Source organism: Phacochoerus africanus, chromosome 4 (assembly GCF_016906955.1).
Source record: "Phacochoerus africanus isolate WHEZ1 chromosome 4, ROS_Pafr_v1, whole genome shotgun sequence".
In the NCBI taxonomy this organism is placed as follows: Eukaryota; Metazoa; Chordata; class Mammalia; order Artiodactyla; family Suidae; genus Phacochoerus; species Phacochoerus africanus.
Window position 1 is genome coordinate 59,668,948 of NC_062547.1, and position 24,652 is coordinate 59,693,599.

At 47.6% G+C, this 24,652-nt stretch overlaps 1 protein-coding gene across 4 annotated transcripts in view; it reads right to left on the bottom strand.

The window, feature by feature from the left end:
• The window catches only part of GATAD2A (GATA zinc finger domain containing 2A), a 102,116-nt gene that overhangs the window by 22,070 nt on the left and 55,394 nt on the right, over positions 1–24,652 (bottom strand). For 3 of the 4 annotated variants that reach the window (XM_047776440.1, XM_047776437.1, XM_047776438.1), the window contains exon 3: positions 19,846–20,114. In XM_047776440.1, coding sequence (XP_047632396.1) covers positions 19,846–20,114 — 269 coding nt within the window. The remainder of the gene's footprint in view (positions 1–19,845; positions 20,115–24,652) is intronic. The other variant, XM_047776439.1, reaches the window with a different exon arrangement.

Below are 24,652 nucleotides of genomic sequence, written 5' to 3' on the forward strand. Positions count from 1 at the left end.
TGCGGGTTCGATACCTGGCCTCGCTCAGTGGGTTAAGGATCCAGCGCTGCTGTGAGCTGTAACGTAGGTCGCAGACACAGCTCAGATCCCACGTTGTAGTGGCTCTGGCAAAGGCCAGCAGCTACAGCTCTGATTAGACCCCTAGCCTGGGAACCTCCATATGCTGCAAGTGCGGCCCTTAAAAGACCAAAAAACAAACAAACAAAAAGAATGCAAGAAAAAAAGAAAAAAGAAAGGGAATGAACAGAGGGCTGCACAGGAGAGGAGGGGGCCGTATTCCAGCCTGGGTGCCTCATTGGTGGCTTTAGGCACCATCGGGAGTGGTGTCTAAGTCAAAGTTGGAAAGTAATTCCACACACTTAATCCAATGAGCACCCCCATTCTAGAAATACTTCTAGAAAAGTACTAAAAAGAGAAAAAATATCCCAATTCCTGGGTTAGTCCTACTATCTGGCAACATGTTGCTGGCAGACCTTTGCATACTGGGTTACTCGAAAGACATGCCACAGGAATCTTTCACAGTGATGCTCATTGGGACCCCACAACAATCCATCCTCCTTTCCCAAGGGGCCTTGTCCACACTCAATGTGATTAGAAAGAGAATTCTGCTGTATGCAGACACAGGCTGTGCCCTCAAAGCCAAAGACTTGCCTGCCCTGGGAGGTTGGTGGGTCCTGACTGCTACCTGGTTCCTGCCTTGTCCCTGGAGCCCACCTGCTTCCCGCCTGCCCACTGTAGCCCCTCTGAGAGTCTCTTGGCTCCCTTGGGCCCCTCTGCAATTTTGATTCCCTTCTTGGCATTCATTACCACTTCTCCCAGCCCTGTAACTTGACACCCTTTTGGCTGGGATGTCAAGACAAAAGCCCAGAGCCTGCTTTGTGGGGGCCAGGAAGTCAGAATACATTTTGCTTCTAGGCCACAGAGGTGAGCAGCTGGGATGGCATGTTTGAAACCCAGCCATAACTCTTCCCGGAAACTCCAGGTTCAGATATTGCTCTGGAAATCTGTTATGGCCCACCCTGCCACAGCTACAGCTGAACATCTCAGAAGAAAAGGAGGGAGCACGTGTGACCAGGATCTAGCCTCCAGAGCCCATACCCCCCTCCAGGGTCCCCAGCACAGAGATGAGCAGTCCAAGGGCACAGGCGGCTGCAATGGAAGAGCACTGTGCCATCAGCAAGGCCAAGAGGTATTCAGCCTGTCCTGCTGGGGCTCCTTCTAGGAACACAGGAGCCCAGAGAAGTCACACAGCTGGGCCAGGAAGACTTAGAGGAGCTCACCGGGACCTGAAACAGGACAGGGGCTAGCCTCAGGGACGTGCACAGTTAACTGCAGAAACAATACAAGGATGGGCAGAAGAGAGAGCTCCCTGCGCCGGCAGCTGGCAGTGGCTGCATAGAAAGACCTCAATATCAGATGGCAATGGGGCAACCTGCAAGGCCGGCACCCACCCAAGGACGTCACTGCAGCACAACTCTGCCAGCAGGCAAAATGTTCTAGCCAGGACACCACCAGGAATGCTAACTCTCATTTACCATGCTCTCTGCTCAGAAATTTGGGAAGGGGTACTTGTTAGAAATGACAATAAGAGAAATGAAACAATGATCTACATCAGATTTGGAAAAATCGCCCAGAATGTTTGCTGATCCTTTACCATAGCCATCCCTACACCAAGCACCAAGATGCATGCTTCCATGTGACCCTCTCAACTGCTCAACTGCCACCCATATCTAAAGATAAGGAAAAAGTCTAAAGAGAGTGACTTCTGAGGTCACACACTCATGGCCTGCAGATAATCTGTGCCACAAAAGCCCAAGCTCCTATGGACCCTTGGCAGACCTGCCCAATTCTGGCATGCCAAAGGCTGCCGTGTGCACCCTGTACTGCACTGGGACATGGCCTCCTGTCCTGGTCAGACTAGCTGGGCACCCATGGCCTGCAGGGGGCTCAAAAGCATCTTAGAAAAGGAAGTACAGGGCAGGAGAGGATATGTCCCACATAACTGTCAATTCTAAGGCCTCTAACTTGGGTTATCAAATACCATTTCTGGACTAGGTTGGAGGAGAAAATATTTTTATCTATACTTGAAGGATCCTGGACAGCCAGCAGCATTTGCATAGAGTCCCTGAGGTGATGAGAAAAATCACTTGTGTGCAGATAATATCACACACGAGAAACAAACACTGCTTTCCAGCTTGCAATAACCACAACTCTTGTGATAAATCAAAAATGCTCCATTTGCCTGGAGTTTTCTTGTCCTCCCTTAAATATCTGTGTTCCGAACTGCTGGATCCTCCCCCATCACCCCCTGACAAATCCTAGGGGATGTCCTCCCAACATGGTTCGGGTGTCCCCCACCCCCCACCAGACCTGCTCCAGCTGCTCTGAGCAAAGCAGCTATGAGACTCCACCCACATTAGCCATGAGGAGCAGGGTTGGGGGGTGGGGGGCTGGGCACTCCTCTATGGCTACAGGGTCCTGGCCCAGTTTCCAAACCTCAAACAGCACACTAAGGGCAGCCCTCATCACCTTTTCTGCCATAATTTTAGCTCTGAATGATTCATCTGGCCACCTGCCCTGTAGTCTGAGGTCTCAGGGGACAAGGTCCCAGGGCTGAGGGCTTCTCTTCCTCCCACTGTCTGACTCCAGCAGGCCATTAACCATTGTCCTGCCTGATATGTGAGCTCAGAGCCCTGAGCCCTGCCGAGAATCTCTGCCTTTGCTTACACTGGATAGCCCATTTAGAACTCGTCTGTGCTCCTCCCAGCACGGTCCTCAGGACCCCTTCAGGGGCTCTGGGCTCTGCCAGGTTGCTGTAACATTGAGATGATATTTGCCTTTTTCTCCAAGTTGGGACAGCTGCACCAAACTGTGCCAAGACTCAGTGTCATCATGGAGTAGACAATGCTCTGGATGAAGTACAAGCTATTGATTTTATTAAAATACAGCACTTGAGTACATGTCTTTTTAATATTCTGTGACAAGATAAAGCACTCTTGCTGTGTGTACTGAAGCAGAACACTCATCAAAAAAAAAAAAAAAAAAAAAAACAGGAGTTCCCGTCGTGGCGCCGTGGTTAACGAATCCAACTAGGAACCATAAGGTTGCGGGTTCGGTCCCTGCCCTTGCTCAGTGGGTTAATGATCCGGCGTTGCTGTGAGCTGTGGTGTAGGTTGCAGACGCGGCTCGGATCCCACGTTGCTGTGGCTCTGGTGTAGGCCGGTGGCTACAGCTCCGACTGGACCCCTAGCCTGGGAACCTCCATATGCCGCGGGAGCGGCCCAAAGAAATAGCAAAAAGACAAACAAAACAAAACAAAACAAAACAAAAAACACATGTTTGAGCGTTCACAATGTTTGAAGGATGGATGGACAAACATGCTGTTATTCAGACTTTCCCCAAAATGGTTAAAGCATAGCCTTTCACTTCAAGGAAAACTGATAATATGTGTCACCAATGATAATGTCTAAACTTTCAACAAACAAAATGTAGAATTTTGGAAAACTTGTGAGCCCAATAGCTTCCCAACAGATCAAATAATTAATCTGATTTTGTGATACTGAAAAATGAAATGTATATTTGAAAGATCTCTGTAACTCAGTAAACTAATATTCTAAATGTCCAATGGCATTACAAACTCAAACATAAGTAAAAGATCATTCAGGGGGAGAAAAGACAAATCTAAAAGAATTCCAAATAATTTGCACAGATGCTCCACCATCAAAGAGGTGGAACGTGACTCCCCATCCCTTAGGTGTGGGTTGTAAATAGTGACTTCCTATTTCCTAGAGCATGCAAAGGGAGGAAGAAAATAACTTTACAGTGGAGACACCTGATAGACACCACCTCAGCCAGGTGATCAAGGTCAACATCACAGTGCTAAGTCATAATGAAGACTTATGCCATGGACACATGTATAATGAGAAGGCACTTCCCCTCTGAGGCCCTCCTCCCCAAAGCCCAGTCCAACTACAAGAAAAACACCAGACAAATTCCTACTGAGGGCCATCCTACAAAATCTGACTCAAAACCGTCAAGGTCATCAAAACCAAGAAAGTCTGAGAAACTATCTCAGCTTAGAGGAGCCTAAAGAGACATCACAACAAAATGTCACGTGAGATTCTGGAACAGAAAAGATAAAAATCAGGAAATCTGAAAAGACAGTATAGATTTTGGTTAACAGTAACTACTTGTGGGAGTTCCCGTTGTGGCTCAGTGGTTAACAAATCTGATTAGGAACCATGAGGTTGTGGGTTCGATCACTGGCCTTGTTTAGTGGGTTAAGGATCCGGCGTTGCCATGAGCTGTGGTGTAGGTCACAGACGTGGCTCGGATCCTGAGTGTCTGTGGTGTAGGCTGGCAGCTACAGCTCCGATTCGACCCCTCACCTGGGAACCTCCATATGCTGTGGGAGCGGCCCAAGAAATGGCAAAAAGACAAAAAAAACAAAACAAAACAAAACAAAAACCCAGTAACTACTTGTGACATATGTTCCACAGTAATCTGTTAACAGTGAGGGAGACTGGGGTAGTGGGTACAAGAATGATCTTTACAACTTCTCTGTAAGTCTAAAACAATCCTAAAATTTAAAGTGTTTTTTTTGTTTGTTTGTTTGTTTTTTTAAACTGTTCTGTTCAGAGTACAAGAGAGTTCCCGTTGTGGCACAGTGGTTAACGAATCCGACTAGGAACCGTGAGGTTGCGGGTTCGATCCCTGCTCTTGCTCAGTGGGTTAAGGATCCGGCGTTGCCATGAGCTGTGGTGTAGGTCGCAGACGTGGCTCAGATCCCGAGTTGCTGTGGCTCTGGCGTAGGCCGGTGGCTACAGCTCTGATTCGACCCCTAGCCTGGGAACCTCCATGTGCCACGGAGCGGCTCAAGAAATGGCAAAAAGAGAAAAACAAAACAAAACAACAGAGTACAAGAGACTGATGGATGTTAATATAACCAAGTACAAAAACTTGACTGGGTTTCAGAGGCTACAGCACAACTAACCATTAGGAATGGCCACTTTGTGTTTTGGTGCTGCATTAAAGGAACAAACACACAATTATCTAAAAAGACTAACCAAACACTCCTCCCTGCTCCAACTGCTTCTCTGTGTGAGGCTAGATTTTCTTCACATGCTTCAATCCTAATGACATAAGAGACTGAATGCAGAAGCAGATTTTATTTATTTATTTAGTCTTTTTTTTTGCCATTTCTAGGGCTACTCCTTCGGCATGTGGAGGTTCCCAGGCTACGGGTTGAATCGGAGCTGCAGCCACCGGCCTACGCCACAGCCACAGCAATGCCAGATCCGAGCCGCGTCTGTAACCTACACCACAGCTCACGGCAACGCCAGATCCTTAACCCACTGAGCAAGGCGTAGGGATCAAACCCGAAACCTCATGGTTCCTAGTCGGATTCATTAACCACTGAGCCATAATGGGAACTCCCAGAAGGAGATTTTAGAATCCACCTATTTACTAAAGAGATTTACAAAATAGTTATTTTTTAAACAACAAAAAATGTTCATTACACTAACATGTGATGATGGGCTTATTATTGTCATTTTAAACTAATAAGTATTTTCAAATTTTCTAACAAAGTAAATTTTAAGATATTTTCCACATGACCAAATGTTCTCTGGGGGCCAAGAAATGGAAAAGGGACCATGTCAGTGCTTTCAGCAAAGGGTTTCCCATCCCCATGGCAGAGGCCAGTCAGAGCAAAGGCTCCCAAGTGGAGTCCTTCTGGCATGTCACAACCCAAGTGGCTTTTGCTTGCTTCCAAAGTTGTGTTTTGAAAAGCAAGACATACTAAAAATTTAATAGGACTCACCTCATATGTGCATCTTTATTTCCCCTATAAAAATCTATTCAATTACAAGCCAACAAAATTTGGTAATCTTGTTCTTGTGGCCTTGAAAGCAGCAACTGTATAGGCCCCAGTTACCCAATTCACAAAGAACCTGGCACTGCCCAGGGCAGTCTGGACACGCTGCATCCACAGAGCAGGAGGCCTGGTACAGACTTCCCATGGAGGTCAGGCCCCAAAACCAGGACACCATCCTGCATCTTATGCCTCACTCCCCCAATACCGCCATTCTTCAGGCAAAGGCATCTCCTCCAGCATGTCTACCCTACTCTCACACGCAAGCATCCAGCAAGCTTCTGAGCCTCACCCAGGTCCAGAGAATCAATTCTCCCTGCTCCAGAGGGTGGTCCATGGCCTGCCCTTCCCAAGCCATCAACCCAGCCCTGTTCCCACCACCACCATAGGCCTCCTTAGGCTCTGACTCCAAGCAAACCAAGGGTTCCAGGGACGTGGATCCCTGAGCAGCTGTATTTCTGGTTTGTGAGCTTCCCGGAACTTGCCACTAGGACTGTTCCTTCCCACAGAGCCCAAGGATACTGTAAGTCCTCTTTTTTATTTCTGCTTTTCAGGGCCACACCCACGGCATATGGAGGTTTCCAGGCTAGGGGTCTAATCGGAGCTACGGCTGCCGGCCCATGCCAGAGCCACAGCAATGCAGGACCTGAGCTATGTCTGTGACCTACACCACACACAAGAGATCGAACCCGAAACCTCATGGTTCCTAGTCAGATCCGTTTCTGCTGCGCCACGACAGGAACTCCACTATAAGTCCTCTTTAAGGAAGAAAATGCTTCGTGCCTAGATTGGTTGTTTTCTTAGAACACCGTTGTGTTAAAGCTACTTCTGAAAGCTGTAGAGGCCCTGCCTTAAGGAACCCTGCATGTCACCAGTCCCAGATCTCAGTCACCATGTCAACTAGGTCTCAGTTCCCCAAGACCCAAAAGATTTTTAATGTGATAACATCACAACTATTTTTAAGGTTTAAGCTCTAAAAATAAGCACTCTTATGGCTTGGGACACTTACGGCTGGGAAGGGGACAAGCAGTAACGTCTGGTATGTCTCCCATCTCTCCACCCATTAGATGGTCCCCACCTCCTTCACACCCCACTCCCAGAGGCAGGCCTATCCACGGAGCTGGACTGGCCACAGGGGACTCAGCTCTTGCTCTCACTCTCTCTCCAAGGCTCCTTTCCACCACTGCTGTGATAAAACTTATTAGACCACGCCTGGAGCTTCTGAGGCTTGAGAATGACCACCCTCACTTCAGAGTAGATGGTGGGCTCCAAGGGTAGGGTGAAGTGTCCCAGGCTGCACAGGAGTGTGAGGGAAATGGAACTGTCCGACAACCACATTCTTTTTTTTTACCACTTGCTTCTCCTCCTACCCACTGCCCCCTTCAGGCTCACAATTTACAATTCAAGTGTTCATCTTCTTGAGGAAAAAAAAAAAAAAAAGAAATCTCTTGCAATCAAGTCAACCCTCCTTTTCCTTCCAGGGCACTTTGTACTAACTAAGAAAATACTCCTTTCCTAATGCAACTCCTGCTTGCCCCACCTGGGGCCACACACACATGCCCTTGGAAGGTGCCAGGTAGTCACTCCTGTCTCTACCCATTCTAAACACAGAGCTCCTTTCAACCCACTTCTTCACTAGGTTAGGTGGCCATGAGGGACAGAATGGGATCCCCTGGGGCGGCACACTCCCATCCCCACCCCCAGTGTTGGTTATGGTTCTGGTACACCTGCTGTTATCATGTCAGAGAAACTGGCTACAAGATAAAAAGCAATGCATATAAAAGCATTTCAGCCTTTGCAGCCAAGGACTGGTCAGACGCTCCCTCACATACCCCGCAGGAAGAATGTTTAAACAATCCACTAAAGTAGTGAGGGAACCAGTTGACAAGATGAAGAGCCTGTCAGTACATGACAAAGCACTAGCAGGAATATATGTCATGAAAGGGTATCAGAAACAACAATTGTAGAACTATACCAAATAATTTCAAAATAAGGAAATAATCTACTTAATCTGCCAAAAGAAGAGTTCCTAACTGCTCAACAAACAAGCACTTTCAGGTACTTACCTGATGACTATACACAGTAGCGTTCCGGTTCCTATCAGGGCAGCCACACAGTAATATCCCCAGAAGGTGGGCACTATCCAGTGAGAAACCATTCCCTCCATAGCCAGAGGAGGGCGCCGTAAAGGCAAGGGGGAAGTAGAAAATCTACGGAGCTCCTTACCTGTCACCAAGCTGCCTCACCCTATGCCCCATGTGAGCTAAGTCACTCTCTCGAGTTAGAAAGAGGGTACCCAGAGTATGTCACTCTGACATCCCCAAAAAATAGAATTATTTTCATAAGTACAGGTGCACTTCTCAAATTTCAATTATTACAAACCTGGTATAAAATATGGCCCAGAATAAAGATAGGTGGACAGAGAAAGAACTGGGAATGAGGAGCCCTGAAGGAAGGAGAGAGGCAGAGAACCAGGAGGAGACAGAGGCTACAAAGGTTTGGAGAGGCAGAGGAGTACAGAAAGAGGAACTAATTTCCGAAGGAACATACCTCTCAGTCCCCCACCCCGAGCTGAAATGCAGGCGGGCTGTGGATTCCTAGTTGGAGCTGATGGACTTGCTCCCTGAGGCTGCTCTTCTGGAAATCACCCAGCAGCAGACAGAGAATTAGCAAGGGAAAGGCCAGCCCACAACAGGTGCTGGGGAGGGGCTGGGCTTCAGAAAGCCTCCCACAGAGTGCCAGAGCCCCCCATTGAGGGAAGTGACGGTCACACTAAAGGAACAGGCTACAAGCCTTCTGAAGCTCTCACACAAGATAAGACTGGTGAGAAGACTGTACATAGGAGAATTGGAGTGAGGGCCACAACCACGACTACTCTGGCTGTGGGAAAACCTGAGCCCTTTCCAGAGCCATCATGCCCATAGCTGTGTCACATTCCCCCAAATCACTCAAGGACGCACATTCCAGCAGACAGCTGGCCGGCGGGTCAGGCACAGCTGCAGTGAAGCTTGGTTGGGTGAAAAGGGTAGGAGGAGGCTCAAGTCTGCACGCAGCCGTGGAAGACCCTCCATCCAACCCCATCCAGAAAGCTGAAGCAGCAACCACTGCTGGCCTCACCCTCTGTCGTGGAAGAAGGGTGACAGTCAAGCCAACAGCCCAGGACCTCGACTCAGTCCTTTATGGAGACTGGTTAAAACTAAAGACTGACAACACCACATGAGAATGAAGCAGCTAGACCACCACATCTAACATTTTGGGGGAAAGGTGTGACAATTCCTTTAAAACAACTCAACATACATCTACCCTGTGACCCTGGCAATTTGATTGCTAAGTATTTAGCAAGAAAAATAATCATCGATGACCATGTGAAGACTTTTATAGGAATGATCACAGCAGCCCCAAACTGGAGACCACCTGGTATCCGTGGACAGGTGAAAGGATGACCACCCATACCCACACAGGATTGGCTCAGAAAAATCCTGACACACACAACAGGGAGAATTCCAAATCATGAATGAGAAGCTAGAACCCACCAGGCAAATACTGCATCATTCCATTTCTAGGAAGTTTGAGAAGAGGCAAGATTGGAGAGAGTGGGAGAATACACCCAGTCAGGGAGGGCAGAAAATGTATGGATGGCTCCAGGGAACCTTCTGGGGATAAGATTCTGTATCCTAATAAAGCTCTGATCTACACAGGTGGATACATGTGTGAAAGAAAATCGCAGCAGAAGCTCCCATGGCAGCCAATGGCAGTACCTCCAGGCAGGGCAATGCAACCCCAGTGTTTACTTATACTTACTCTCCCAAGAGGCTGCTTATAAAGTGTCCATCCAAATAAGGACTCTCTCTACCTATAACCTATGGAGTCATCTTGGAAAAGTTAAGTGATACATAACCATTTCCCATGGGCTCCATTTCTATACAAAACAGAAAAGGCCATCCACAAAACCCCACATTATAGGCAACAAGCAGAAGCACGACTGTATTACTTTCAGATTCATTTTCACTTTGGAAGAGGACTCAAGCATTACATGGATGTGGATGAAGTAGCTCCCATACCACACTCACCACTGTGGGTGGCTAAGCCCTGTCTTAATAGCAGATGATCTACCATTGACATTCTTGACCCTCCAATACCAAAGTCCCAAAAGAAAGATGGGGCAGTGTGATTCTGTCATCGAGAATATCAACTTCAATAAAGGTGCCCTGCACTGCAGGCCTGGTGAACAAAGGGAGCTTTTGATGTATCTTATACAATGTTAAAGCTTGCAAGAAGGAAGAAAGCCAAAATAACTAAAGCCAAGATCAGCTCTAATGATTCAGATGCTACTGTCAGCTCCCAAGAGGCACCAGACCTCAGGGGGGATAAGAATACACATCAGAGTTCCTCCCACCCACATGGTGGGTGTGGCAGACCTTTGGTCCAAGTAAAGCCCTGTCCCACAGTAAAAGAGAGGCATGATGAAAAACGGGGAAGGGAGAGAAGGTGACACATAGCTGCCTGAAGGCTGCACACCCCAAAGGAAGGCAGGGGAGGAAGTCACCAGGACACCGGCCCCACACATCCATCAAGGCCCACGTGGTAGGAGCTGAGAAGAAGAAATGGGGCTTCAAGTCTGTCCCTGCTCTGCCTGTGAGACTCCAGAAGCCCCAGCCCTGTTTCCTTCCAGGTAAAATAGGAAATAGAAACGGTTTACTTAAGACACCCAATGACTTCCACTCCTGATGAGCCACACCCCCAAAGTCGAGTCTCCCCAACACCCCTGCATGTTCTTTCATACTACGGTATCCCACAAAACCACTAAGTCAGATCCTGTCCTATCATTTCTGCCCCCAGGAACCAGAATGGTACCTGTCACAGACAATCCAGGGGGAGATGGCATCTCAGCAAAAGGCACACACAAACACGTTTTCAGTGAAGAGTGGTATGGTGGGGGGAGGGGCGGGCCAGTCATAGGACTACTACCCCACAAAGGTCCAGGGCAACCAAGGGGCCCAGTCCTCACCACCTCACCTTTCAGGTGTAGAACCTTGAGAAGAGAATCATGTTTTACTAAGTTAAATGTTCCTCTACCCAAGGCCCAGGAGGTGTTCTCCCCGTGTGTGTCTCAAGTTATTTCTGAAGATCAACAATTTGTGACAGAGAGTTTCGTCTGTAAGGAGTAGAATCTACTTACCTCAGAAACCAAGCAGAGAACCCAAACAGTTTCCTGTCAGCCCCAGCTCCAGCCTCCTCCAACAGAATTGGGGTGGGGCGAGGGCAACATGTGTTCATGATCTTTGGGGATGGTCTCACAAGGCCAAGAGGCTCAACTTCCACCTCTGTGGGTTTCTGTTTTTCCATGAGCACACTTACGGATGACAGAACGGAAACCAAAGTATTTTAACCTCATTTATTTTTTTCTAACATCCATTTTTTTTTTTTTGGGGTCTTTTCTAGGGGCACTCCCGCAGCATATGGAGGTTCTCAGGTTAAGGGTCTAATTGGAGCTGTAGCCGCCGGCCTTCAACAGAGCCACAGCAATGCAGGATCCAAGCCGTGTCTGCGACCTACACCACAGCTCACAGCAACACCAGATCCTTAACCCACTGAGCGAGGCCAGGGATCAAACCTACAACCTCATGGTTCTTAGTCGGATTCGTTAACCACCGAGCCACAAAAGGAACTCCTCTAACACACATATTGAGGTGTAATTTACATACCACAAAATCCATCCATTCTAAGAGTATAATTCAACAACTTTTAGTAAATTTAGAGTTGTACAACTATCCCCCACAATCCAATTTTATTTTATTTTTCTCTTTAGGGCCACACCTGCAACACACGGAAGTTCCCAGGCTAAGGGTTGAAATGGAGTTGCTTCTGTGACTTATGCTGCAGCTTGGGACAAGACAGGATTCTTAACCCACTGAGAAAGGCCAGGGATCGAACCTGCATCCTCATGGATACAATGTTGGGTTCTCAACCAGCTGAACCACAATGGGAATGCCACACTTCAATTTTTTTTTTTTTTTTTTTAAGGGCCACACCCACAGCATGTATAAGTTTCCAGGCTAGGGGTCAAACTGAAGCTACCGCTGCCAGCCTACACCACAGCAAGGGCAGATCCAGGCCACATCTCCCACCTACACCATAGCTCATGGCAACGCCAGATCCTTAACCCACTGAGCAGAGCCAGGGATTGAACCCGAGTCCTAATGGATACTAGTATGGTTCATTACTGCTGAGCCACAACAGGAACTTCCACAATCCAATTTTATTTTTATTTTTGTTTTTTGTCTTTTTAGGGCTGCACCCGCAGCATATGGAGGTTCCCAGGCTAGGGGTCAAATGGGAGCTACAGCTGCCAGCCTATACCATAGCCACAGCAACGCAGGATCTGAACCACATCTGTGACCTACGCCACAGCTCAACGGCAATGCCGGGTCCTTAACCCACTGAGCGAGGCCAGGGATTGAACCCACAGCCTCATGGCTCCTAGTTGGATTCATTTCCACTGCGCCACGACGCGAACTCCCACAATCCAATTTTAGAACACTTCCATCACACCCAAAAGTTCCCCTGTGCCTGTGAGTTGGTCATCACTGCTCTCAACCACCCCCACCCCAGACAACCATTTGATTGCTGACTGTCTTTCTGAGTTTCTTTTTGGGACACTCTATAGATGAAATTATACAAATATGTTGTCTCTGGGTCTAGGGTCTCCCCCTTGGCATGGTGAGTCTGAGGTTCATCCATGCACATTATCAGTAATTCTTTCTTGTTGTCATTTACATTGCTGAAGAATAATTCACTGCATGGATAGAGCACATTTTGTTTATCTGTGGCTATGTGGATTGTTTCCACCTTTTGCCTATTATGAATCACGCTGCTCTAGACACCCATGTACCTATGTGTGAACACACTTTCATTTCTCTTGGGTACAATCCTTGAATAGATTGCTGGGTCACGTTATAATTTCATGTCTTTCTTTTTTGGGGGGCCTCTATCTGTGGCATATGGAAGTTCCCACACTAGGGGTTGAATTGGAGCTGCAGCCACAGCTTACACCACAGCCACGACACCACTGGATCCTTAACCCACTGAGCGAGGCCAGGGATCGAACCCACGTCCTCATGAATACTAGTAGGGTTCTTAACCTGCTGAGCCACAACAGGAACTCTTCATGTCCAGCTTTCTAAGAAACTGTCAAATTGTTCATGCCATTTTATGTTCCTACCAGCAATGTATCAAGGTTTCAGTCTCTCCACATCCTTGCCAAAAACTTGTTGTTCGTCTTTTTTATTACAGTCACCCTTTTTTATGACCTAGTGTATGGTCTACTCTGGAGAATGTTCCATGTGCACATGAGATGTATTCTGCAGTGTTCTACAGAATCCTATTAGCCAAAGTGGTCAACAATGCTCTTCAAGTCTGAGAATACTGCTGATTTTCTGTTTAGTTGCTCTATCAGTTTACTGAGAGAGGAGTATTAAAATCTCTATGATGTATGATTGTCTACTTCTATTAGCAGTCCTATCAGTTTATACCTCAGGCATTTTGGGATTCTGTTTTCAGGTACATGCACATTTGTGACCGCTATATTGTTTCGGCTGTACCATTAAAAAATGTCCCTCATTGGCTTTAAGAGTATTTTGGGGGAGTTCCCGTCGTGGCTCAGTGGTTAACGACTAGGAACCATGAGGTTATGGGTTTGATCCCTGGCCTTGTTCAGTGGGTTAAGGATCCGGCGTTGCCATGACCTGTGGTGCAGGTCGCAGATGCAGCTCGGATCCAGCATTGCTGTGGCCCTGGTGTTAAGGCCAGCGGCTACAATTCTCATTAGACCCCTAGCCTGGGAACCTCCCATATGCTGCAGAAGCGGCCCTAGAAATGGCAAAAAGACCAAAAAAAAAAAAAAAAGAGTATTTTTGTTTTAAAGTCAATTTTATATTAATACAGTCATTCTAGTTTTCTTATGGTTACTTACGGTATATCCCTACCCATCCTTTTACCTAAGTATCTAAGGGGTGTCTCCTAAAGACTATATATAATTGAGCTACTATCTTGCTCTTTTTATATGGTCTGATGGTCTCTACCCCCTTTTTTTTAACACTGTTTTTTTAAATTAAAGTGTGGTTGATTGTTTTTTTTAAATCTCTGCCTTTTAATTGGGATATTTAGATCATTCACATTTAATATGGATAGATTTACATTAGTCATTTTACTATTTGTTTTCTATATATATTCGTTCTTTTTTGTTCTGTTCATCATTGAGTGCCTCCTTTTGTGTTAAATATTTTTTAATGTACCACTAAATTCTTCCATCGATTTTTTATATCTTGAAGTTCTTCCAATAGTTGCTCTAGGGATTAAAATAATCATTTTATTAATTTATCACAATCTGCTTCAGATTAACACTAACTTGATCCTGGTAAATTGTAGAAACTAGAGGTCCCATTGTGGCTCCGTGGTTAACGAATCCAACTAGGAACCACAGGGTTGCGGGTTCGACCCCTGGCCTCGCTCAGTGGGTTGAGGGTCTGGTGTTGCTGTGAGCTGTGGTGTAGGTCGCAGATGCGGCTCGGATCCTGCATTGCTGTAGCCTCTGGCCTTCGCCAGAGGCTACAGCTCCAATTAGACCCCTAGCTTGGGAACCTCCATATGCAGCGGGTGAAGCCCTAGAAAAGACAAAAAGACAACCCCCCCCCCAAAAAAAAACCCAAAAATGTAGAAACCACATTCTAATACAGGTCCATTTCGTTCCTTCTCTTTTGTACTATTATTGTCACACATATTATATCTATATGTTATAAAGACAACAAATTGTTCTATCTATGCCTTTGGTCAATTCCAGAAAGCTGAAATCGTTATTTCTGTCGATTCTATCCAGTGTTAATGTTTTATACGATGTTACGTCTTTTACCTAAGAAATGAGAAAAAAATAAAGTCTTTTATGTTAGCCAACATATTAACCATTTCCAGTGTTCTTTATTTCTTCCTGTGAACTGAAGCTACCAAAATGTCATTTCCTTTCAAGCCTGAAGAACCAGCAAGTCTGCTGGCAACAAATTCTCCCAGTCTTTTGTTTATCTGAAAATGCCTTTTTGCTTTCATTTCTGAAGGGCAGTTTTGTTTTGTTTCAGCCATGCCACGTCATTCGGAAGTTCCCAGACCAAGGTTCAAACCTGCAACACAGCAGTGACAAGGCTGGATACTTAATCCACTGAGCCACAAGGGAACTCCCATTTCTAAAGGGCAGTTTTGATGCATCTAGAATTGAGTTTTCTTCGAGTACTTTTAATGCCATTTGGTTACCTTTTTGTTTCCATTTGCTATCTCAGATGATAAACAAGCTGTTAGTTACATTAATGCTTCCCCTGTATGTGATAACTTGTTTTTTTCTTGCCACTTTAAAAATTTTCCCATTCTCTCTGGCTTGCAACAATTTGGCTATGATATATCTAGGTACAGATCTCTTTGCATTCATGCTACATGAGGTTTGTTGAGCTTCTTGGATAAGCTTCTCCTCAAATCCTTTTTTTTTTTTAGGGCCGCACCTGTGGCATATGGAAGTTCCCAGGCTAGGGGTCAAAGCTACACCTGCTGGTGTATACGACAGCCACAGCAATGTGGGATCCGAGCCGTGTGTGCAAAATCTACACCACAGCTCATGGCAACGCCAGGTCCTTAACACACGGAGCATGGCCAGGGATCAAACCTGAAACCTCATGGATCCTAGTTGGGTTCGTTAACCACTGAGCCATAAAGGAAACTCCTCAAATATATTTAGACCATTGTTTTATTCAAAGAGATTTTCTGTCTTGTCCCAACCATGCTGCAACCTTGAGCTAATACAGCCACTGTCCCTCCCTACTTGTCCATCTCCAAAACTGTCACTTTAACCAATAAGGCCACTACATTTTACCACTCTAAATTGAGTAAGTCCCTCCTCCCCCATGCAGAGAATCTGTTGGCCCTTACAGCCTGTACTGGCTAAGCAGAACCTCCCTACCAAGAGAGCTGGGGAGAGGGCATGAATGGAGCCCCAGGACAAATACCACAGAGTCTTATTGCTTTTACCCAGAGTTCATCAGTTTCTTAGATGCAAATCTTCCTCAGATTGCTGTATGCTTCTGGTCAATTTCCAGAGTGCCAAAATGGTTGATTTAGGGACTCAATGCTGTCTTTTTTTTTTTTTTTTCTTTTTTAAGGGCTGCACTCATGGCACATGGAAGTTCCCAGGCTAGGGGTTCAACTGGAGCTGGAGCTGCTGGCTTACACCATGAACCATGAGGCTAGGGGTTCGATCCCTGGCCTCGCTCAGTGGGTTAAGTAAGGATCTGGTGTTTCCGTGAGCTGTGGTATAGGTCGCAGACTCAGCTTGGATCCCGTGTTGCTGTGGCTGTGGCGTAGGCTGGCAGCTATAGCTCCCATTTGACCCCTAGCCTGGGAACCTCCATACACTGCCAGCGTGGCCCTAAAAAAAAGAAGGAAAAAAAAGAAAAAAATGCCAAAGAACAATGGAAAGGGGACTGTAGAGAAGGAGAACTCATCCCACTCCTCGTGCTCAAAATCTCCCCAATGTAGCTAAAAAATTGCCTTATTTATTTAAAATCACCAGTCACTTCCTTAAAGAAAAAGGAAATTCTCTTTGCCAGAAGCCATCCGAAACTCCCTCTAGTCTTCAATATGCCCAAATTGAGTCATAAGTACAGGACAGCATGAAAGAAGCAGCTTTGAAAAAGAGTCAAATAGAAATCGTAGAACCAGAACACTATATAGTACTAAATTAACTATTCCAACATTCAACCATGAGTAGATCTCACAAATATGCTGAATGAAAGCAACCAAGGGGTACAAATCATGACTCCGGTTTCAGGGGGAAAAAAAAAAAGTACACATGGGCATAAGGTTGCCAGTAATGCACTGCTTCTTTTCTTTCTTTTTTTTTTTTGGCCACACCCGTGGCATGCAGAAGTTCTCAGTCTAGAGATGGAACTTAAACCACAGCAGTGATAATGCCATATCCTTAACCCACTGCACCACCTCGGGACTCCATGTTGTTTCTTGATTTGAGCTATAAGGATGTGTTCAGTTTATAGTTTGTGAAATGTATCCCATATCACATGTGTGCTTTCATTATGTAAGCTATACCTCAAATGAAATTCTCTATATGGAGTTCCCTATCATGGCTCAGTGGAAATGAATCTGACCAGTATCCATGAAGACACAGGTTCAACCCCTGGCCTTGCTCAGAGGGTTAAGGATCTGGCGTTGCTGTGAGCTGTGGTGTAGGTAGCAGACATGGCTCAGATCTGGAGTGGCTGTGGCATAAGCTGGCAGCTGCAGCTCCAATTTGACCCCTAGCCTGGGAACCTCCATATGCCAAGGGTGCAGCCTTAAAAAGACCAAAAAAAGGAGTTCCCATCATGGCTCAGTGGAAAGGCATCTGACTAGTATCCACGAGGACGTAGGTTCAATCCCTGGCCTCACTCAGTGGGTTAAGGATGTGGTGTTGCCGTGAGCTGTGGTGTAGGTCACAGACATGGCTTGGATCTGGCTGTGCTGTAAGTCAGCAGCTGCAGCTCCGATTCGACCCCTAGTCTGGGAACACCCATATGCCTCGGGTGCAGCCCTAAAAAAAAAAAAGAAAAAGAAAAGAAAAGAAAAAGGAATTCTCTATATGGAGGTTACCAAGGGATGTCCTGAGCTAGATACTCTCAACAAGGATCCAAAGACTGCTTCTAGTAGCAGAAAGAGTAGCCACTCTCTCTAGAAAAGATTACCATTTTAGAATGGCTTATGGGCTGGACTTGATCCTATGATTCCATCAAAATTCACAGCTATACTCCTCCAACAAATTAAACAGAATATTCTATATGGGAACTGGAGAAGACACTAGCTCTATATGTAACACCTTATTTTAAATGAAGCTTAAACCTGCAGAGGAATTGTTACCAATACTTCTTTCCCTCACCACATGTCATGCACCAGGGTCAATTCAAGGTACACATTTGTTACCTAGAGATGCAAAGCAGAGATTATCACCCATTTTACAAATGAAGAGCAGAGATTACCACCCATTTTACAAATGAAGAAGCACAGGCTAAGATAATTTGCCCAACATCTGTGATTGAGCCCCAACTCTGCCAAAAGCCAGGCACTTCCTACAATCTCACACTGCTTCAGGAACATCCTGGGGTATCTCTAGTCCCACAGGAGGACTCTTGCTCTGAGTGCTTGGGTTAATCTCCGTTTCCTGCTCCCCCGAATCCTTTCATGCTCCTTTAACGCTTAACTTCTCCATCACAACTCACTGGTCTGCTCTACAGAGAAGCACAGTGTTTACAGGAGAAAATATATACCAGGAGCCTAGGGACATAAGAGAGGCCTAGCAAATCTCCACAAATGTAGACTAGACTCCTCCTTCTCCTCACCTGAGACACTGCTGAGGACCAAGTCAGAGGGAGAGAAAGTAGACCTAAACTTACAATTTTATTTCTATAATTTAAAAGAAGCCTCCGGTTTTAGAACATGCACTTTTAAAAGCAAAGTGAGATAGAAAAGGCCCTTCTGGGTAGCACAAATAAAATCAGAGTAAGATGCTTCACAAGTAGGAGGAGGTTAGATTTTCTCATTTATCTTGAGGAGATTAGAATTTTTAAAGCTAAGACAATCTCTGAAGCCCTTAGGAGGCCAATATTCTGGGTCCCCAAATGAGTTTAACACAAAGACTCCAGGTTGGGGCCCCCCTGTAAGGTCTGTCAATAGAAGAAGGTGAGGAGCAGGCAAGTTCCCCAGACCTGCATTTCCACCCTTCATCCGACTAGGGGCAAAGAGACGTGGGGGAGTTGGCCAGGGCAGTCTGCAGGGGAGACAGGGAAGTAGACAAGGGATGGACCACAGAGGAGCTATAGGGCTTCTCAGAAGGCCAGAGTCACACTGACATGCCTGCAGTGGGAGAGCTGGCTCGTGGAACATATGGGTGTGAATATTCTGCAGAGAATGGCTCTCATGAAAGCTCTGAAGGGAGGGGTAACAGCAGTAGCTATGCCTGAAGTTCTCTTTACATGGAGAAATTCTCTTTTTGTTTTTTGCTATTTCTTGGGCCGCTCCCGCAGCATATGGAGGTTCCCAGGCTAGGGGTCCAATTGGAGCTGTAGCCACCGGCCTACGCCAGAGCCACAGCAACGTGGGATCCGAGCCGTGTCTGCAACCTACACCACAGCTCACGGCAACGCCGGATCGTTAACCCACTGAGCAAGGGCAGGGACCGAACCTGCAACCTCATGGTTCCTAGTCGGATTCGTTAACCACTGCGCCACGACGGGAACTCCAAAATTCTCTTTAATCATTCTTTCTGAGTGAAGAAACAGGGTAGTACATTGACTCTCATTTCTTTCACGCTTTTCCCTTAAGAGTCTCACGAAAGCTGAGGATTGGTAAAGTTACTCTTGAAGCAATCAGTATCGATTAGGAAGAAACCAAAGAGCACATCAACCAAAGCCTTGAATAGAGTAGCCCCCTCCTCCGTGATGCACCACCTAGGAGGAGTGGTAACACACTTGAGAGAGCTGAGCTCCCGAGTCTGCCCCTAGTCAAGTGACGCAGGCAGGGTATAGCATTCCCCAGATCTGAAAAGGTGGGAGGCAGAACCAAATGAAAAACTCAAGTTTTCCTACAAACCAAAAGCTTTGAGTTGGACAGCAGGGACAAGTTTGGTGAAGACCTGCTGCCAAGCAGAGGAACCAGAGGATACCATTGCTCCCATCCTGTGAGACCCACATTCTATACTACAGATGCCTGGGCCCCAGGGCCCCAAGAGGGAGGTCCCTTGGCCGGACAGTCAGGGAGGTGCCAGGGCTGGAGCCCACAGCCATCTCCATGACAACCAACCAAAAGCTGCTTCTTGCAGGCCTGGTGACAGCTTCACCCCCACCTCCTCACACCCAGGCCTGTACCTGACATTTCTGGCCCCTCCTGCTCACCTGTTCGAGGTTCGCATGTCCACGGGTCCATCAGCCACTTGCCCTTCGCCTCTGCCCACGGCCATTGCCTCTGTCCCCCTCAGCAATCCTTGGGCTGGGGCTGCTCCTGGCTCAGGTGTCACTCTCATGTCTCCGTCAGCATTTAAATCTGAAGGCAACACTCCTCTCTCCATTTTTATTTTCTTGCTCTCCACATCATCCTCTGCTGGGTCTCGTTCAAGCGCTCGTTTCTGACTCCGTGTTCGGCATGCTTCTTCAGTCATTCTGAACTTTAGGGGAAGGAGAAAATGTGACATTTAAACTTGGTACAAGAAAGTTTCTACTTTCTTACAAACTTTTCATAGTGTCAACTTAAGAGTGTTTTCCTCCCCATGTGACAATGACAGAAGTAGGCACCACAAATGAAGGGCTCCCCCCAAACACGCCCAGAACATTTCCTCACTGCCTTGGGGAAAGCTAGGAAAGGAACACACAGCAACTGGCAAGCCAAGTTATGCACTGCCCTGCCTGGGGCCAGAGACCTCTGCAGGGATCTATACAGGAACTAGATGCTTATCAAAAAGACTGGGGAAATTCCTCCTCCAGACTCAAGAGCAAACAGAAGAAAACGGTTCTAGATCTGAACTCCCTGCCAATGGCATCCTGGGTACCTACACTGGATTGGCGGTATCTAGGATCCAGGAAAGGGGGACCAAACTGTTCCTGGAGCAGAGTCACAGCCCAGATCCAGCCCTGCACTGTGCTGATACAGTTTGACCCTTCTCCCCTTCATTCAAGAGAGGCCTTCTCACTCCCTGCTCACCTTGGGGGGGAGGGGGGAGGAGAACAGGGCCACATTTAACCCCTTGACTGCCGAGGAGGTAAATTCTGAATGGAGTGAGGACTGGCCCATCACTGTGCCAGTACCCTGTACCTGCAGCATATACATATCTTAATTTAAAGAAGAAAGAAAAGATGAAAAGAAAAAAAAAAAAAAAAAAGCTGAGTCAGTTTTTGATCCCATGACATCACTGGGCTCCACATGACCCTTCCCAGGATTCAGTCTGAGAGACAAAGCACTTTCCAGAAAACCGGTCTGAACCGGTTCCAGACAACAAGCTGAAGTGTTGTTAACCCTCACGGAGACAGGAGGGAAGACTGCAGTGTTGTCTGTCTGCAGAGAGACTGCTGGCATTCTACAACGGAGTCTGGGACATAGGTACTCCCTCTTAAAGGGGCCGCTCAGAGCCCAGCCTTGATGTCCCAACAGGACAGGACATGTGAAGCCAGACTTCAACAGTCAGGGTCTAAAAAGCCATGAGCATTCATCAGAGGACAAAAAGAGAATTTAGCTGCCAGGCTCCTGAAGTCCCTGGGTACCAGTTCTCCATAGTACAATCTGCCCACATCTATCAACATGAGGTCCAGGGAGGAGTACACTATTTGAGCCCCTCAGAATCCCAATTCACACCCACAGCGTGCCTATACTGAAGACCTCTCAGCTCTGTGTCTAAGCAGGCAGAGCAGCCTCCCCAGTAAATACCCTAGGGAGCCTGTCTTGGGAAGGATCAGGCAGACCAGTCTCAGAGCCCGCTTTCTGGGAGACTGTGGAGAACACAGAGTAATGAAAGGTCCACTTCACCATATGTGGGACACACTCCCGAGATGACTCATTTGCAACCTTCTTAAAGGAACCAATTTCACAAATGAGCAACAGTGCAGGGCCCTTGCCTTGGACTCAGACCAAAAGGACAGAAAGTGACAGCTGATTCCTGCTACTGGCATAGAAGGCAGAGTGGCTGTCTGACACGTTAGGCCAACATGGCCCAGCCTGGGCACTCAGACATCTGTTCGTATAGGGGGTCCAAAAGAGTTGAATCAAACAGGTTTTCCCATAGCCATGCCACTCCCCAGGGTGCTCACCATTCCAGGTAAGACTTGAGAACTTTAAAGCTCAAAGGCACAGGATATCAACTTGGCCTCCATCTGCCCCTTCTCCTGTACCACACCTCAGCCCTCAGCCATCCCTCTATCCCTCTGCTCTCACTCAGATCTCCCCAGCCCCAGCCCCACCCCATGCACTCCAGTTCTCATCTGGGTCTCCTTGTTGCCTCAGAAGGAAGCAAGGGATGCTCCCATGCCCTTCTTAGACTAAAGTTCTAGTTTCTGGAGTTCCCGTCGTGGTGCAGTGGTTAACGAATCCGACTAGGAACCATGAGGTTTCGGGTTCGGTCCCTGCCCTTGCTCAGTGGGTTAACGATCCGGCGTTGCCATGAGCTGTGGTGTATGTAGGTTGCAGAAGAGGCTCGGATCCCGTGTTGCTGTGGCTCTGGCGTAGGCCGGTGGCTGCAGCTCCGATTGGACCCCTAGCCTGGGAACCTCCATATGCCGCAGGAGCGGCCCTAGAAGAGACAAAAAGACAAAAATAAATAAATAAAGTTCTAGTTTCTGTCCTTCTCCAACATGCCTTTACCACAAATGCTATCAGCCTGCTTACTGAGTCCATCTGTCCTATCTCCTCATGAGCTACAGGCCAAGTCACTGCCCTGAATGCCGATCGCCCTCCCCTCCTCTCCCTCACTGTGGGAAGGTGGATCACTTTTCCTTTGGGCACTGCCTGAACAATAGGAGCTCCTCGAATGTTGGGGGAATTGAATGCAGTGATTTCAGCGGCCACAGTGGACTGTAGGTACCTGCAGTGGATTGTAGGTACCTGCATTCCCAGGATCAAGAAGGAGTCAATTGGGAATAAAAGACAAGAGGAGATCAGGACCTCTGGCAAGGAGGAACTCCACTAGAGTCGATGGAAATTCTGCCCCTAAGGGAGAACCTCCCAGTCTGGCCTGGTGAGGCAGGGAGTCTGAGGTGAATAGGGAGAATGCACCCTCCCCAATACTGCACTCAGACTTCCCCTCAATGCTTTCCCACTCCACCTCTGCTCCAGCCAGGCAGGCCCCACACCCCCAGAGCCAGCATGGCCCCCAGCCTTGTAAGCCCAGACTCACTGAACCCCAGACTGCATTAAGTCATCCCTTCCTCCCAACTGCCCACATGGATAACAGGGGGCTGACAAGGAGGTCGTTGCACATCAGGTCATCAGACCAGTGAGTCAGTGCCCAAGTGACCTCACTTCATCATCACTGGTGTAGGACAAGCAGATCATAAGGGGTGAGAGTGGAGCCTCATATCCACAGGGCTATTCCCTCCAGCCCCAGCTGCCACTATAGGCCACAGGGGCACTCTGGTTCTGATCTGGGTCCCCACCAGAAGACCTAGGAGACAGCCTGCTGGTGCTGTGTGCGCTGTTAGAGCAGCTCACTCTGAAGTTGAGGGGCTGGAACTCCGCCAACCCCAGGCACGCCCAGTGCCTCTGGCAGGCGGGCTGCGGTGGGGGTAGCTGCTGCACCCCTCCCCCACCACACGAAGGACAAGCACAGCTGGAGGGGGCGGGGCCAGCTGTGGGGGGAAGGCGCCTCCTTGGGTGAAGCCTCCTCCAAGAGGAGGCAGTTGCCTCAGTGCCCACATGGGGCCTGCCACTGGCCAATCCCTGGCACCGCCAGGCGATTGCTCCTGGGAAGGGCAGGTGTTGGTAAGGAGTGGCTCCTCCCTTCTCTCAGCAGGAAGGACTAGTGCCCCAACCAAGCACTTTAGGGCTGTCTGCCACCGCCCTGCAGGCAAAGAGGGCAGGGACAGGGAAAAAAAGCTGTCAGGAAGAAACTAGCCTTGAGGAATGAAGTATGACCCAGGAATGAAGCAAAAGTGACAATTTCTGCAAAAAGCATTGAGGAGGTGCATTTGAATACTTTCTAAAGAGCAAGTGAAGAGCTTGGATTATCCCAACTAGCAAATTAGGATCTGCTTCAAAACTGCTGGCAAGTGAGGGGAGAAAAATGAAGGGATAGTAGCAGCAACAGCCTAAGTTCCACCAGAGGCCCAAGGAGGAACTGTTGGCTCAGAGAGAGCAGCCCCCCCTCATCAAGGCAGGATCCCCAGATGGCTACTGAGTGCAGGGACAGACTCTGTCCTGACCGCAGCAAGCCCACTGTAAAAATGCAAAGATGCAGCCAGCAGGGCTGTAAAGCCGCCAGAGGCACAGGCTGCTTATATGGGAAGCAACGTTAGATCCCAGGTGGCCTCAGACCCTCCTTCTCACTCTCTCCAAATGCAATGTGGCTAGGGAGGCAGGATGAAGCCCGAGTCTTCCTCAGGCCTGAGAAGGTAGGGTTCACAAGCACACAGCCCAGACCAATCCCAGGATGATGGGGTCACCAAGTCCCAGGCAGAATGCTATCACAGTGCTTTCAGTCAGATATAAATTTCAATTGCTTCTACCAAAACATGCTTTATTTTAGTAAAGATGTCACTTTCTAACTGGTCTGAGAACCTCAGGTCAGAAAATCTGTTCTGGAGTTCCCGTCGTGGCGCAGTGGTTAACGAATCCGACTAGGAACCATGAGGTTGAGGGTTCGGTCCCTGCCCTTGCTCAGTGGGTTAACGATCCGGCGTTGCCGTGAGCTTTGGTGTAGGTTGCAGATGTGGCTCGGATCCCGCGTTGCTGTGGTTCTGGCGTAGGCTGGTGGCTACGGCTCCGATTAGACCCCTAGCCTGGGAATCTCCATATGCCAAGGAAGCGGCCCAAGAAATAGCAAAAAAAAAAAAAAAAAGAAAAGAAAATCTGTTCTAAAACAACTCCAAAAGGGTGAACTACGCTGTGGTATGAACCAATCTTTTTAAACAGGACCTGGAAGGCCAATACTCCCCACACAGGCCAGGTAAATCATCTCTTGATGATTCAAAGGAGAGAGAAAGAAACTAGGTATAAGTCACA